This window comes from Labeo rohita, chromosome 24 (genome assembly GCF_022985175.1).
Source record: "Labeo rohita strain BAU-BD-2019 chromosome 24, IGBB_LRoh.1.0, whole genome shotgun sequence".
Lineage (NCBI taxonomy): Eukaryota > Metazoa > Chordata > Actinopteri > Cypriniformes > Cyprinidae > Labeo > Labeo rohita.
Genome location: NC_066892.1, coordinates 4,900,168 through 4,917,782, shown reverse-complemented (window position 1 = coordinate 4,917,782; position 17,615 = coordinate 4,900,168). Strand labels below are relative to the sequence as shown.

Here is a 17,615-nt window from a genome sequence, read left to right as displayed (position 1 = left end):
TAAACTACTTCTTTCAACTCTAACAAGCATAGACTGCATCTTTGCTTTCCTCAACTGCAGAAAAGTGAAGCCAAAATGTCCTCCCTGATGCATTTAGAGCCCGAGTCTGCGCAGTGGTGATTCATTTGAAGCCAAAATCTGCGCAGTAGTGAATCTTTTGGAGTCTGAGTTGGCGCAGCAGTGGTTCATTTGGAGCCTGAGTTTGAACAGCAGTGATTCATTTGGAGCCCAAGTCTGAGCAGTGGTGATTCATTAGGAGCCCAAATTTTGAACAGCAGTGATTCATTTGGAGCCCAAGTCTGAGCAGTAGTAATTAATTTGGAGCCTGAGTCTGCGCAGTAGTGAATCTTTTGGAGGCTTAGTTGGTGCAGCAGTGGTTCATTTGGAGCCTGAGTTTGGACAGCCGTGATTCATTTGGAGCCCAAGTTTGTACAGTAGTGGTTATTTGGCACACAAGTCTGTGCAGTAGTGATTCATTTGGAGCCCAAGTCTGAGCAGCAGTGATTCATTCAGTAGTGATGCATTTAGAGCCCGTGTCGGTGCAGTAGTGTTTCACGTGGAACCCAAATCTGCAAAGTAGGGATTTGCTTGGATCCCAAGCCTGAGCAGCAGTGGTTCATTTGGAGCCGAGCCTGAGCCGTAGTGATTCATTTGGAGCCCGAATCTGAGCGGTAGTGGTTCGTTTGAAGCCTGGGCAGTAGTGATTCATTTGGAGCCCGAATCTGAGCGGTAGTGGTTCGTTTGAAGCCTGGGCAGTAGTGATTCATTTGAAGACTGAGTCTACACGGTAGTGAATCATTTGGAGTCTGAGTCAGCACAGAAGTGGTTCATTTGAAGACTGAGTTTACACGGTAGTGAATCTTTTGGAGTCTGAGTCGGCACAGAAGTGGCTCATTTGGAGCCTGAGTCTGGACAGCAGTGATTAATATGGAGCCCAAGTCTGAGCAATAGTGATTCATTTGGAGCCTGAGTCTGCGCAGTAGTCGCTCATTTGGAGCCCGAGTCTGTGCAGTAGTGATTTATTTGGAGCCCGAGTTTACACAGTAGTGATTCTACTGGAGCACAAGTCTGCTCAGTGAATCTTTTTAAGTCTGAGTCTGCTCAGCAGTGATTCATTTCCAGCCCGAATCTTCGCAGTAATGGTTCATTTTGAGCCCGAGTCTGTGCAGTAGCGTTTCATTTCGAGCACAAGTCTGCTCAGTGATTCATTTGGAGCCTGAGTCTATGCAGTAGTGATTCATTTGGATCCCAAGTATGTGCAGTAGTGATTTATTTGGAGCAAGATCAACATGCTAAAACAGCTCAAAACACCTTTGCAACACATTAAAAAACTGGCAGAACAACTGCATAGCAACATACTAAAACTACTCAGAACACCCCAACAATTACACAGCGATGTGCTACAAAAAAAAAAAAAAAAAAAAAAGGACAAAACACTACAGCGACTGCATAGCAACACCCTGGAAACAACTCTTTATAAACATAGATAAACACTCATGTTTTTCCAGATTTAGGGCCATATGTCAAACTTTTTTTTTCTTGCAAGGCACATTCTCACTCTCACTTTCTGTCCTTTATTTCCTTTTTTCTGAGAAGCGTGTGGCTATGGATCACTGACATCGCTGGGCTCAATTAGAGTTTGTAGAGTTGTACCATATGGCTGAGAGAACTGCGCGAGGCAGAGAAAGACGGAGAGATAGAGAGAGAAAGAGAGAGGACTCTGTGTACTGGGAGGGGTTGTTTGGTTAGTCATTGACAGAATATGGAGCAAAGTTGCTCTCTCTCACCATTTATCACTCCATGAGGAGACTGACCTCTTGGAGCTTTAACAGTGTAGTTCAGAACAGACAATGGCCTAATTATACCGCACTGGAACACAGAGCAAACAAACGACACATCTCGTAAAACACGTACAAAGATGACAGTGCATTGAAGCACATTCTACATCTACTGATGTTCACTACTCTGTTTGATTTGGACGTGACAAACCTATTAATGTGTTTAATTATGTCCTCAAGCACATTTCCAATGAATTCACATACAGTACATTTTATTAGAAGAAAATTAGAGCAAAGGTTTTGAGATCTAACTGTTAACTGGTTGGTTAAACTGGTTGGGCTGGTTACTGGATAAGGAAAGTCACTGATAAATTGCACGTTGTATTTATTTACATAGAGCTCAAGCGTCTGTGCTTGTAACGGTTACAGAGTGAAAATGCCAAAAAAAAAACCCTGCAAAAATTACAGTATTTATAGTATTAAAGTATTAAAATTAAAGTATTAAAATGGCAAAAATGAGAGTATTTATAGCATTAAGGTATTACAATGAAAGCATGTAAAGCTGCTTTGAAGTTCTGTAAAGCTGATTTGAAACGGTGTGAACTGTGAAAAAAGAGCTATAGGCCTAATAAACTTGAATTTAAAAAAGGAACAGAAAAATAAAATATTTATGTTAAATATGCTTTTGCTTTTTGACTAAAAACAATATTCTATGTGCAGGTACTCACTACTGTTCAAAGGTCTGGGGGCAGAAAATATTTTTTACGAAAAGAAAATGATAAAAAGTGAGACATTTATAATATTAAAAAGAGATTTCTACTTTGAATTGCACTATAATATATGCAATACATTGCAGTATTACTTAAGGATGTAACGATTCACTCAACTCAAGATGTGATATGACTCACAAAAGACAAATCATAAATGAAAAGGTGTCCTTTTATTATTGTTAGGACAAAATGCTGCAGATTTCTTTGCTAAACTGAAATAGGTCAAATAACAAAACTGAAAATTTAAAACAAACCCCAAATCAAATAAATAAATAACACAAATCAAAGAAATCTCTTCATATAAACAAAGGCTTTGCCTAAGCTCTTTCCATTTGAGGCAACCATTGCATTTTAACCACAATCCAAACAAAAATGCTGCATAGATGCAGAATGAGCAGTTTTTAATCTAAATTAGATTATAAAGTTTCCAAATCTAATGCAAAAGCAGAATGCTCTGATTTTAGTTTAGTGAAACGAAACAAAAAGAGCAAACGGGCTGAATGAAAACGCAAAGTTACTCTTTGCCAGCAGGTGGCGCTTATGGAACAGCAGCAATGCAATGTTTCTTTGGTTACTGTACTGTAAACAACTTTAATATGCATTATACAGAGTCAAAATCTTTTAGACAGTCAGTTCACCTCAGAGATACATCCATTTAAACTCCCACCCCAACTGTATCGCAATTCGTTTAACATCTAAACCGTTTTGAATAGTCACATATTTGTATCAGTTTTCAACCGGTTTAAGTTGCATTGTTACATCCATATCATTACTGCTTTTGCTGTTTTTTTTTTAATCAAATAAACGCAGCCATGCTGAGCAGAAGAGACCCACAAATACCAAACTTTTGAACAGTGGTGTATACAGGTACATATGTTTTTTTATATAAACATATACATTTATTAAACCAGAGAAATAAAACAGAGGTCCTGTACCTGCCGATGTGTTGCGGGGGTGCTGATTCTGATAGATGTCTGTCCAGTGCTTTGTGCTGGAGAGAAGCTCTGTGAAGGGATTGGGTGATAGGTATGCAGTAGACCCTCTGAACAACCACCTCAACAGGACCGCTCTGAGAGCCCGATGACCCACAATTCTCCACTGCATCCAGCAGACACTTTCGCTCTCCTTGTCTGTTCAACTCACTGACCTGAAGATGGAAAAATGGAAATGTTAGCATTTTTTTTTTCCGAAACACACCAGTGTTTTTATAAATTTTACGTAATGACCACAGAACGGCAGCACAAATTCATTAAAGCAGCAGTCAGCGTCACCAATGTCACATCAAATCAGCCACTCTTACTGAAAATGAATAATTAATGGTCTCTTTTTCACTGCAGATCCCCAAGTACACTTCTACACTACTTAAAATCAAATGTAACAGTAAAGACACTTGTAATGTTGCAAAAGATTTCAAATAGTTGCTTTTCTTTTAAACATTCTACTCAAAGAATCCTAACAGAAAAATCAATCAAGGTTTTCATAAAAGTATAAAGCAGCACAACTGTTTTCTACATTGATAATAATCAGAAATGTTTTTGAGCAGCAAATCAGCATACTGGAATGATTTCTGAAGGATCTTTTGACACTTAAGTATGGAAGCCCATTTTTGCCACTGAATACTAAATAATAAAAGGTAATTGCGACAGTTCAATTCTGACTTTTTTTCTCAGAATTTCATGATATAAAATCAGAACTGAGGATGTAAATTGCAACTTTTTTCCTCAGAATTGTGAGTTTAAATTTTACAATTGCAACAAATTTCCCTTAGAATTGTGATTTTATATCTCGCAACTGCAACTTTTTTCTCAGAATTGCGAGTTTTTATCTCACAACTGCAAAATTTTTGCCTCAAAATTACTTGGTTAACATCTTGCGATTGTGACTTTTTTTCTCAGAACTGATTTATATCTGACAATTGCAACATTTTGTTCTCAGAATTGCGAGTTTATATCTATAAAGAGTTTATATCTTGCAATTGCAACTTCTTTTTTCAGATTTGAGTTTATATCTCGCAATTGTGACTTTTTTTTCTCAGAATTGAGTTTATATCTTACAGTTGCAACTTTTTGTTCTCAGAATTATGAGTTAATATCTTGCAAGTGCGTTTTTTTCCCCTCAGAATTATGAGTTTATATCTTGCAATTGCAACTTTTTTTTTCAGATTTGAGTTTATATCTCGCAACTGCAAAATTTTTGCCCTCAAAATTTAACATCTTGAGTTAATATCTTGGGAGTATGACTTTTTTTTCCTCAGAATTGAGTTTATAACTCACAAATGCAAATTTTGTTCTCAGAATTATGAGTTTATATCTTGCAATTGCCGCTTTTTTTTCAGATTTGAGTTTATATCACGGAATTGTGACTTTTTTTCTCAGAACTGAGTTTATATTTTGCAACTGCGACTTTTTTTTTCTCAGAATTGAGTTTATATCTCACAATTGCAACTTTTTGTTCTCATAATTGCGAGTTTATATCTCGCAATTGTGATTGTTTTCCCCTCAGAATTATGAGTTTATATCTTGCAATTGCAGCTTTTTTTCAGATTTGAGTTTATATCACGGAATTTGTACTTCTTCCTCAGAACTGAGATTATATCTTGCAATTGTGACTTTTTTTCTCAGAATTGCGAGTTTATATCTTGCAATTGCCACTTTTTTCTAAGGTTTGCACGTTTATATCTGACAATTATGACTTTTTTTTCTAAGAATTGCAAGATATAAATTCTAAAGAATTGTGAGATGTAAACCTTTTTTTATTTTTTATTCAGTGGTAGAAAATGGGCTTCCACACTAAAGCCTGAAATAATGATGCTGAAAATTCAGCTTTGATCACAGGAATAACTATGTTAATAATTAAAAAGATAAAATAAAACATTAATACATTACATTGTAAAATATATTTAAATAGAAAATTGTTATTTTAAATTATAATAATATTTCACATTATTGCTGTTTTAATGTTTTTATCATAGAAATGCAGAATCGGTGAGCTTAAGAAACTATCCAAGAGTGTATCTGTTAATGACAATATGACAAGACACACTGAACAGGATACTCCACCTAAAAATAAAAAAAAATCTATTAAATAAAATGGAAGAATATTGGGAAACAGCAACACTGTAGCCTAATGACTTCTATTCTAAAAAGAAAAAAAATCTTAAAATACCTTCTTATGTGTTTCATTTTTGAAATGACATAGGTGTGAGTAAATGATGACAAAAAACTGATTTTAGGTGGAGTCTCCCTTTAAGTGTTTTGTTGCTCTGCTCAAATTTTTGATAAGACCTCAACATGATCTCAGAGTAGCAGATGATACTTACTCAGTATTTTGAAAACTGTGGCTAACACTTTATGTGTTTACAACCAACACGAACTCTGCATGGACAAAACTGCACTGGTTATTTTGAGTATAACAGTACAATAACAAGAACAAAAAGTGCAAAGCCTCATTCATCAAATGTCTTAAAAAAAATCGTTACGCCAGAGTCTTGTCGAACAGAAAAATTTGGCTTCGCTTTCACAGTACAGCAAATATTTATGTATAAAAAACATCCCTCATAAATCATCCGCACTCATGAGTGTCACACAGGAAGCGGCAGCTGTCTCCATTCCAGCAGCACTTTCACACATTTTTATGTGTGGCCGAATTCAAAATCTAACATAGACGCTCGCTCTTCTGGGAATTTTCGTTTCCTTCCCGAGATCACATGAGAGGGAACAGCTGACGAACCTGTTTACAGGGAATGGACGTCTCGGTTGACACTTGGCTCGTCTCTGACCGCCACAGGCTCCTGGTTAACGGCGGAGGTCTGAGTTTCTCCACAGCGACCGCAGCTCTCGGACCGCCTGCGTTATTCGGCTTAGTCTCCTCGCACACTTTCTGACTGAAGTGGGTGTTGAGAATTATGGGATAACGGTCACCCTCCACGACCAGATTCTGCCTAGAGAGACAAAAATACAGGTCTGAGGGTTGCAATGTGTTGTTTTTGGAAATACAGTTACAGTATGAAAACATCAAATCTTTTGGAAAAGCCACATGATGGTTTTATGACCGCTTGACACTTCATAAAACTCAGCTGCATTGATTTTAGTGTCTACGCTGATAGATTGACAGCGGTCTCGCCGAGCACAACCACCTCCACACTTCTCACACACATAAAAGAGTCTCAAAATATCCTCAGGTACACACGAACGCTCAAGCTCGGCCCTCTCTGGGTGGAAAACAACTGTTAGTGAGTGACTGATCAACAAAGATGCTCTTTTCCATTTCACAGGCAGTCTAAAAACATGTTTGTATCAAAGCACTGAACTTGACACTATTACTTTGTACTTGGCATCTAACAGTTTGACTGTGAAACAAGCTGTGCTCTTGTGATAATGGTCTGCCTTGGTGCGTCTTGGTAACAGAGAAGAGAACAAACACACAAAAGCAGTGTTAGATGTTGTTTGCCAAAAGAAAAACGTGAATTTGTTATGATTCAACACAGAGTGGCATCTAAACACGGGTCCTTCTGAAGGACTATTCATCTTTTTTCTTTTCAAATGGTTGAAAACGAGCTGCAAAGTGGACCAGATGTTACGCTGATGGCTAAATGAGACTAGTTTTTGCCTAGGTGGGAGGGAGCTAGAGATGCACAAGTTGAATTGTGATTTTGCTGATAAAAAGTGTGATTGCAAGGTTAAAAAAACAACAACAACAACAACAACAAAAAAACAGGTTTGCTGTGCTTGTTTGTAGGGCTGCACAATTTGCCCAAAACTTTGTAATTATATACCAAATAACTATAAAATAATAATAATAATAATAATAATAATAATAATAATAAATAAAATTCTAGTAAATAAACCAAAATAAGAGATATTAATATTGTAATATTGACTGTAAAAAAAATTGTTTTAATAGTTAATAGATTTATTTTATTATACATTACAGCCATAAAATGAAAATAACAATACATTAAAAATAAAAATAATGTATTATTATTATTTTTACTAATAAATAACTAATAAAAATGACAAAATAAACCAAAATAAGAAATCTATTACTGCTATTGCAATATTTTTTAGATTTGTAATTGATTTTACTGCAAAATAAAAAAATAGTGTTTAGGAAAAATAATTATAAAATAAAATAATTTATTAATATAGTAATAATAATAGTAGTAAATAAAATAATAATAATAATAATAATAATAATAATTATTATTATTATTATTATTATTATTATTATTATATTTTACATAGAAACATAAAAACAACTGTTTATTATTAAATAAAATACTTTTTTTATTATTATTTCATGACAACCATAACATTCACTGTAAAATAAAAAGAGTATTTAATAAAAAAGACTAAATAAATAAAATAAAAATGAATAACAATAATAAAAACATTTATTATCATTACTACTAATAAAAACTAATAAAAATACAACTAAATAATTGAATAAACAGACAAATACATAACCTAATATAATAAATGACTGCTATTGTATTATTTTACTGCTAAATTAATTTGCAATTGATTTTACTGTCAAATAAAAAACACTAAGAAAAATGATCATTTATTAATAAAATAATAATAATTTTATTTTACATCACATAAAATGAAAATAATAATAATAATTAATAGTTAAAAAGAAAAATAAGAAAAACAATATTTAACAATTACAATAATTATTAAAACAATAATTATTACTACTAAAACTACAAAAAGAAAAGAAAAGAAAAGAAAAGAAAAGAAAAGAAAAGAAAAGAAAAGAAAAGAAAAGAAAAGAAAAAAATTACCATTATTATTATTATTTATTTATTTATTTTTAATTATACTATTTCACTATTATATTACAACCATAAAATTACAATAACATTTATGGCTTTTTAGGAACAGTCAACCACTAAACTTTTATGTTGACAAAAAAACAACACTGAGCCCTTAATGTTTCTTTTTTTGTTGCAAAGCACTTCTTATTACAAGTATAGGTAGATAGTTGGCATATGTTGAGTTTCTAAATGCACATTAAAGAGACTCAAACTCAAAGCAGATGCAGAGATGGAGTTCACGCTTTTCCGTAAACTGTATAAACAAAAAATATACCTTATGCATACATGTAATAATAAAACTGCACTAAGCCATTTTGCAATTTTCAGTTTCATCCTGATTATTTATGCAGCCCTATAAAGGTCTATGATCAGTTTCATTATTGTAACAGCAAAGATCTACACTATTAGGCAGGACTTACTGGAACATGTACAGGAAAGTGTTTACAACTAGTTATTGATATGAAGCACATGGGGACAAAAGCTTGCAAACGACACGTACTTCTGTGAAAACATCTGCACGTTGGTAAGTACATACATTAAAGTGCTGTCATGAATGCATGGGAATGTACCCTTCGCAGTTACTCAGAACTAGGTTACAAAAGCGCTGATCAATCCTTGTGCTGACTGTAGGGTAATTTGTCACAGATCTGTTCCAAACAAACATGTCTTTAATAAACGGAGGCCTCCACTCCACTACAAGCCGGGACCTGCAGAGCTCATGTCATGAGACGTAGCACATACGTCAGCATTCAAATCATCCTGCCCTGAGAGAGAATTGAACAGGTGCCAGCAGAGACGAGTAATCACACTGAACCTACTGAACTTCAGCCAACAGTGCGCGGCTCCAGGGCAGCCAGCAAAGGCAAGTTTACACAGGAGAGGTGGAGGTCCTCTCCGCCCTAGTGCAAACAAGCGCTTTTTTCAACATGCTGTCAAACTAAGAAGAATAGGAAAGAAAATTCCAGTCTTTGACAATCCAACAGTGACAGGTCAAAAAAATAAAATTAAATTAATTAATTAAAAAAAAAAAAAATGCTTTCAACCTCAGAAGAATAGGAAAGAAAAAATTCTAGTCTTTGACAGTCCAACAGTGACAGGTCAAAAATAAAATAATATTAAATAAAATAATGCTGTAAACCAAAGAAGAATAGGAAAGAAAATTCCAGTCTTTGACAATCCAACAGTGACAAATCAAAAATAAAATATATAAAATATCCAAATATATAAAAACAAAATAAAATAATGCTGTCAGCGTAAGAAGAATTTCAGGCTGTGAAAATCCAACAGTGATAGATCAAAAATAAAATAAAACAAAACAAAACAAAACAAAACAAAACAAAAAATAAATAAATAAAATAAAATAAAATAAAATAATTAAAATAAAAAAAATAAATAAAACAATGATGTCAGCGTCAGAAGAATAGGAAAGAAAATTTCAGTCTTTGACAATCCAACAGTGACAGGTCAAAAATAAAATAAAATAAAATACAATAAAATAAGATTTTCTTGCTGGCTGTTAAGTCTAGAAATTAGAAAGTATTTTTCCATGTATAATTCAAATTTAATTGTACTGTATAATTAATCCACATTTGTGCATTTTTTGGTATTTATTGACATTTTTTTAGTCATACTTCTCAAACTTCCAATAGATTTGTTTTGACTGATAAATTATTGCTAAATATTTTAACATCATTTAATTATAATTATACACTATATATATATATATATATATATATATATATATATATTGATGACTTTATTATTCTAAGATGTAGATAAATTATTAATAAATATTTCTTATTGTAGTTCAGTAAATAATTTTTTTTGTAAAATTAAATTGAATGGTTATAATTTAATATTATTGCTATAATAATATTATAGTTATTATAACTATAAAATAAATGTTATATATATATATCATACTTCTTATACTTACACTAGTTTTGATGACTTACTCTAAGATGTAAATAAATTATTACTAAAAATTGTTTATAAAAATACTAATTGTTTATCAAATTAAAATGTATAATTATAATTGTATATACTTTAGTAATTATAAAATCATATATTTAATTATAAATATTCATTGAATAATTAAACATTTTAAGATTATAAACCATTGTTTAATTACTATCATTTAATAAAAAGAGATACTAATCACACTACTACTAATAAGAAAATAAGAAATAAATAAGTATTCCTTTAGATTCCTGCAAACAAAAAAAAAAACCTTCAGAAATTATATGCAAATAAAAATACAAAGCTAAGTCTTGGTGATCAGGTGCACAGAAAATCAAGTCTTTATCTCAGTGCACACATAATCATTACGATCATGATATACGTGTGAATGCATTTCCGGTGGATCTGTACAGGAAGTCCGAGAACAAACAAGAGCGTGTGTGTTGACGTCAGATCGGACAAAAACAGGTGAGGGTGCGGCACAGGTGTAATCACTACCTAGTGATGACAGGTATTTCCTTCATAGCTGAACCGTGAAGAAGCTTGGGAACAGTGTGTGTGTGTTTATGTGCAAGGAAGTTGGTCATCAGAAACACTTCAATAAAGCAGTACAATGAACATAATTCAAAGCAGTTTATATGACTGTCAATCTTTGACTCAGACTTAAACGTACACCAAGTCAGTGGTTCTCAAACAATAAACTGAGACTATATATGCAAAAGAACATTTTTAAGATAACAATGTGTTTATCAGATTGAAAAGGAAAATATTTCCCATATTATTTGTTGTCATTGTTAACAGCTACGCATCTGATCAAACTGTAACATTTAGTGCAAATACATCTATCACTTGGTAGAAACAAACCAAAGATTAAAAAGGATACTTAGAAACACAAACTGTTAATTTCTCTGTTCAGCCTATGCAGTTCTTTATGTATATTAAAACAAACCTAAAAAATAAATAGAAAACAAATATTAAAATTATTATAATATATAATTTAATAATAATAATAATAATAATAATAATAATATATTAAAAATGTTTAAAAAAATAATAATAATATAATAATATAATAATAATAATAATAATATTATATATATATATATATATATATATATAAAAATACACTTTCGTACACAAACAATTTTGGCAATTTGTTTTGTCTCCAAAGTAATTTTACAATGGGATGCTAGTAACTTGCTAATCATGCTAACAACATGCTAGTAACATGCTAATAATGCTAAAAACATGCTAGTACCTTGCTAATCATGCTAGAACTATGCTAACAAAATGCTAGTAACTTGCTAATTGTAGTAGGATCATGCTAACGACATGCTAGTAACTTGCCAATCATGCTAGAAATATACTAGTAACATACTAATCATGCTGAAATCATGCTAGCGACATGTTAATCATGCTAGAATCATGGTAACAACATGATAGTAACTTGCTAATCATGTTAACATGACAATCATGCTAGAAACATACTAGTAACATACTATTCATGCTGAAATCATGCTAGCAACATTCTAATCATGCTAGAATCATACTAACAACATGCTAATAATTTGCTAATCATGCTAGAAACATGTTAATAACATGCTAATCATACTAGAATCATGCTAACAAAATGCTAGTAATTGCTAATCATGTTAACATGCCAATACTGCTAGAAACATGCTAGTAACATACTAATAATGCTGAAATCATGCTTGCAACATGCTAGTCATGCTAGAATCATGCTAACAAAATGCTAGTAACTTACTAATCATGCTAACAACATGTTAGTAACATGCTAATAATGCTAAAAACATGCTAGTAACTTGCTAATCATGCTAGAATCATGCTAACAAAATGCTAGTAATTGTTAATCATGTTATAAACTTGCTAATCATGCTAGAATCATAGTAACAACATGCTAGTAACACACTAATCATGGCAGAATCATGCCAACATGCTAGTAACTTGCTAATCATGTTAACATGCCAATCCTGCTAGAAACATGCTAGTAACATACTAATCATGCTGAAATAATGCTAGCAACATGCTAATCATGCTAGAATCATACCAACAACATGCTAGTAATTTGCTAATCATGCTAGAAACAGGTTAACAACATGCTAATCATGCTAGAATCAGGGTAACAACATGATAGTAACTTGCTAATTATGCTAACATGCTAGTAACATGTTAAACATGCTAGCAACACACTAATCATGATAAAATCATGCTAGCAACATGCTAGTAATTTGCTAATCATGCTAGAAACATGTAAACAACATGTTAATCATGCCAGAAACATGCTAGTAACTTGATAATAATGCTAGAGTCATGCTAACAAAATGCTAGTAACATGTTTATCATGCTAGAATCATACTAACAACATACTAGTAACTTGCTAATCATGCTGGCATGCTAGTAACATGTTAAACATGCTAACAACATGCTAATAACATGTTAGCAACATGCTAGTAATTCGCTAATCCTGCTAGAAACATGTTAACAACATGCTAATCATGATAGTAACATGCTCATTTTGCTAGCAACACATTATTAACATGCTAACTATGCTAACAACATGCTAGCAACATGCTAATCATGGTAATCATGCTAGCTAATTTATCTACCTGACAAATTAGTCTTCAAAACATTCAAGCTTTAAGCTTTAAAAGTACTTTAAATGTCAATCTATTTCTGAAAACTTTTAAAACTTTCCATTCAGGCTTTCTCAAGCCAACTTCAAAGTTTGTCTTGACAAACTTTTTTTTTATTTATTTTTTTTATCTAGTTTGACTTGAACTTCATGTCGTTTTTAACTAGAAAACAAGGGTTTGGCATGAAAAACCCTGTCTGCCTACATTTAAAGAAGTTTCTAAACTGTAAAGGTTTTACTGGCTGTTTGAAATGAACCTAGGAACTTGTACTAGTATTTAAATATCTGAATAATTTAATTCCGATTTAACTTCCTGTGGGCTGTGGCTGAATCAATTAAACTCCACCTGATGAACTGAAAGGAAGTCAATTGTTAACTCTGGAATTTTGCCCAACCCTGTGTCACACCGCATGACTACTTCAGAGAGCTGCAAAAACCAAACAAGTGACTGGAAATCGTCAAAACCTTTTCAGAACGCTTTATGTGTTTGACACTAACAAATTCCACGTCTACATTAATCAACTTCCCGCAAGTTTTTAAATACATCTGACGATACGTAAAACGCTATCATCTGCTGCAAACCAAGGGGGCCGAACTGGAGTCGATCCTGTGGACTTTCCAGGGTAAAATGAACTCTTGGACTTTCCAGGGTCAACTATGCCTGGCCTTAAAGCAAACACTCCGCAGGGGGAGAGAAAGAAAGAGAGAAAATGAGACAAGAGGAGAAACTGTGCCAGCAACACACTGTGCCGCATGTGTTTTCTATTCGGCCCTCTGGCCTCTGTCACAGTTATTGTGATCCGCTGCCTAACTTTTCTCAAAAAAAGAAAAAAAAACCCAGAGAAGGAAAAAAGGCGAGGGAAGAAAAAGGATCCAGCGATGTTTTTTCCCGGCTTGCTGGAAATGAGCTCAGAGCTGCCAGGAAGAGGTATGCAGGCCATTCCCTGGAGCTGAGGAATGACGTGGGAGCTACGCTACATGGGGGCGATACGGGGGGGAGCGAGAGGGGAGGGGCCTTGGCTTCCGGCGAGTCCTGGCCTCTCCGGTTTGGACCGATTCACGGATCTGTGGTCCTCCCACACAGATGGAGACTGGCTCGTCTGTCCCTCTCACCTTCAGCCCCGCAGGCCTCTCGTTCTTATCAGCTCAGTGCAAAACACACGGCTGCACACGGCAAGACTGTTCCTGCCAACCTGCGGCTTACTGCTCGAATGGTGATTCATCACAAATTACCGCAGAAGGTATAAGGAGATGTGCGTCAATGCCGTGCAAAACGAGCAATCTAGTCTCGAGTTGATCAAATTATGATGAAATTGAGTGGGGAAAAATGCCAGCGGGCAAAACAAGTCAGAAAATTCATTAGGAAAAAATGTGGAAACTTTAAATATTTTACTAACTATATGATATATGTCACCCTGGATCATAAAACCAGTCTTAAGTAGAACGGGTATATTTGTAGCAATAGCCAAAAATACATTGTATGCGTCAAAATTATTTTTCTTTTATGCCAAAAATCATTAGGATATTAAGTAAAGATCATGTTCCATGAAGATATTTTGTAAATTTCCTACTGTAAATATGTCAAAATGTAATTTTGATTAATAATATACATAGCTAAGAACTTCATTTGGACAACTTTAAAGGCGATTTTCTCAATATTTAGACTTTTTTTTGCACCCTCAGATTCCAGATTTTCAAATAGCTCTAGCTCAGTCAAATACTGTCCTATCCTAACAAATCATACATCAATTTTATAAAATTGATCCTTATTACTGGTTTTGTGGTCCAGGGTCACATACATAAAAAAATAAATAAAAAGTTTGTAAACCTGGTTGTTCGTACACACACACAGAAAAAAACAACAGTCAGGACATTTATAGACAAAAAAAATGCATATAAGCTTTTGTTGAGCATCATATTTAATGCACCAGGTTTTCATGGCTCATATAGTATAATACATGGGAAAAAGGAACTCGTACTCCAGGGAAAAAAAGCCCAATTTTATTTAGAGCCGCAAAATGAGCAAAAACATGCAATTTGGCGCAGTTGCTTATATTTATATGCCCATAAAGTAAAATGAAATTCTGATAGGTTATAATTTTAAACAATGAGATCTTTATAACCGTATACCAGACTACTTACATAAAATGCATATAAATATTAGTTGTCATTCTATATCTCTAAATAATACGTCTTGGTAAGATGATATTTAAATGCTTAGTTTTATGACCAAACCTCTGTGGTTTTTATTGTGGGGGGGGCAAAACATATAATGCAATGCAATACAATGATGATTGACAAATATAAACAGTGCTTTAAAGCCTGATTCATCATTTTTTAAACTTGTATTTTATAGTTAACCTAAGCTGCTTCAGTCTAGTAAGTGGTTACCTTGAAATACTAATATCAACATAAAAGTTATTCTTTAATCAAATTACTATTTACTTCACCTTCACAAAAAGGCTGGGCATTAGAATTATATTAAAAGGTCTTTTACTTGCTAAAATATGTAAATGATCAGTCATACGACTGAAGATATATTATAGATTCTGTACAAGTTTTTACACTTTTAAAGGGATATTACTCCCCAAAATGATAATACAGTCATTAATTACTCATCCTCATGCGGTTCCCAAGCCCTAAGACCTTTGTTCATCTTCCGAACACAAATTAAGATATTTTGGATGAAATCCAAGAGCTTTCTGATCCTGCATAGACAGCAATGCAACTGACACGTTTAAGGCCCAGACAGATAGTAAGGACATCACTAAAATAGTCCATGTGACATCAGTGGTACAAGCTTAATGTTATGAAGCTATGAGAATACTTCTTGTGTGCAAAGACAAAAAACGTGTGGTGCTGCTGACGCAGGAGTCAGTGTTCTGATGAAGAACGTCCATCTGTCTTAGTTCATCATCTGTATATTCTGCAAGTCGTACTGTCTGTCGAAATTTTCAGACATGTTTACAAAGTCTGTTTTATGTACAGTGTGCTTTTTCCTCAGCTTGTATACATGTGTCATGGTACTCTTGTGAACACTCGAAGACTGATTGTTAAATAAAATTGTAGTTTTTGCTTTCTTTGTGCACAAAAAGTATTCTCATAGCTTCATAAAATTAAGGATGAACCATTTCTATTTAACAATGTCCTTACTACCTTTGTGGGCTACAGAAGGCTACAGAAATTTGCATATTAAATACAATACAGTAGGCTTTACAGGGTTAATATAACCATATTTATTGAAATCTGAGTAACTAATAAAAATAATCTGATATAACTAGAACTTGCAAGTTGTTGCGAGTGGTTGCTAGGGTATTCTGGGTGATTAAAAAGTGATTTTTCCCCCCATTTTATGATTTGCTGGATGAAAATTCAGTCTAATCACAAGTAAATGTAAACTATACTCCTTTCCTTAGCAATCCACACATCTTGAGGCATCACAAAAGTCCATAATACAAGTAAAGTTTATTAGTTAGGGTTACAGCTTTGTTTAAACTAATAAATAAATGTTTTTAAACTAATGTCAAAATCAAGGGTATTATGTCTGTAATCAATAAATAATCAATTTTTGGTCATACAGATAAGAGTTTTACATCTTTCGAAATTGTTTTTTTGTGTGCACTCACAATAACAACGAAACATTGCGCTTTTGTAAAATAATGAAAGTACACAGGATGTGCTTTCTGTCGTCTCGGTCTCTGTGAACTTAAACGTTAAAGTTCGAAACTCACGACATGAAAAATATATCTATAGAGAGTGAAATGTCTTTTTTTAAATGAACCAGTTCAAATACGGAGATGACAAGCGTCGCCAACTTCATCTCTTAAGCCAAAAACAAAGAAAGCGCTAGTTTATCAATAAATTGTTAAAACATTGATGCATTCTCCTTGCTGTTTTTCCCTGACACATTCATAATTATTATATCTGCACAGTTGCAAGCGTTTTTGTGTGTGCTTGAGCACTTGTAGGCAATTAAAGATTCATTATTATGATTTATATGGTTTAGTAATAAACATGTGACCAGGGCTGGACGATAAATCGATAACGATAATTATGCGATATTAATTTCCTAAACGATAACAAGAGTTCCATAAATGTTCGATATAATGTTTATGCAGCAAAGGCGAAACAAAAAAACGCTAGTCAAAACGCGCCACTCAGACCGTTTATCTGTTTGGATCAAAGTTCAAACTGAATTCAGTGAAGAACACAAATGACTTGGTTTATAGCCAGATAAAACAGCGCTGCCAAACAGGAGAAACACTGTGCGCAACGAGACAGTGAGAAAGCTTTTAAATCTACAAATCGCCATCATTTAAGTAGCACTAACTGCACAGTGGTATTGTGTTAGAAATGTGGGTATATTTGTGTCGAATTTTATTATATTATTAATGTAGACATGGAAGGACGAGTAATGGAATATAATTACAGTATTTTTTATAACTCAAACAATCAGAAAAATTAAATTTCACCACATAAAAATGAGGTTGCTACAGTTTTTACAGATATCACTGATTTTGATAATGAACATAAATCTACATCTGCATCCGAACTCAAGCTACTATCAAATGTGTATTGCTAAAAGACAACAAAAATGTTTTAGTATTATTATTAATATTATCAGGTAACACAAACCT

General features: G+C 33.5%; 1 protein-coding gene across 1 annotated transcript in view; it reads right to left on the bottom strand.

The window, feature by feature from the left end:
* Window positions 1–17,615, bottom strand: part of spidr (scaffold protein involved in DNA repair) — a 69,447-nt gene that overhangs the window by 31,740 nt on the left and 20,092 nt on the right. Inside the window, exons 9-10 of the mRNA XM_051097529.1 lie at window positions 6,278–6,488; window positions 3,484–3,695 (exon numbers count right to left, since the gene is read on the bottom strand). Of these exons, the coding sequence (XP_050953486.1) occupies window positions 3,484–3,695; window positions 6,278–6,488 (423 nt within the window). The remainder of the gene's footprint in view (window positions 1–3,483; window positions 3,696–6,277; window positions 6,489–17,615) is intronic.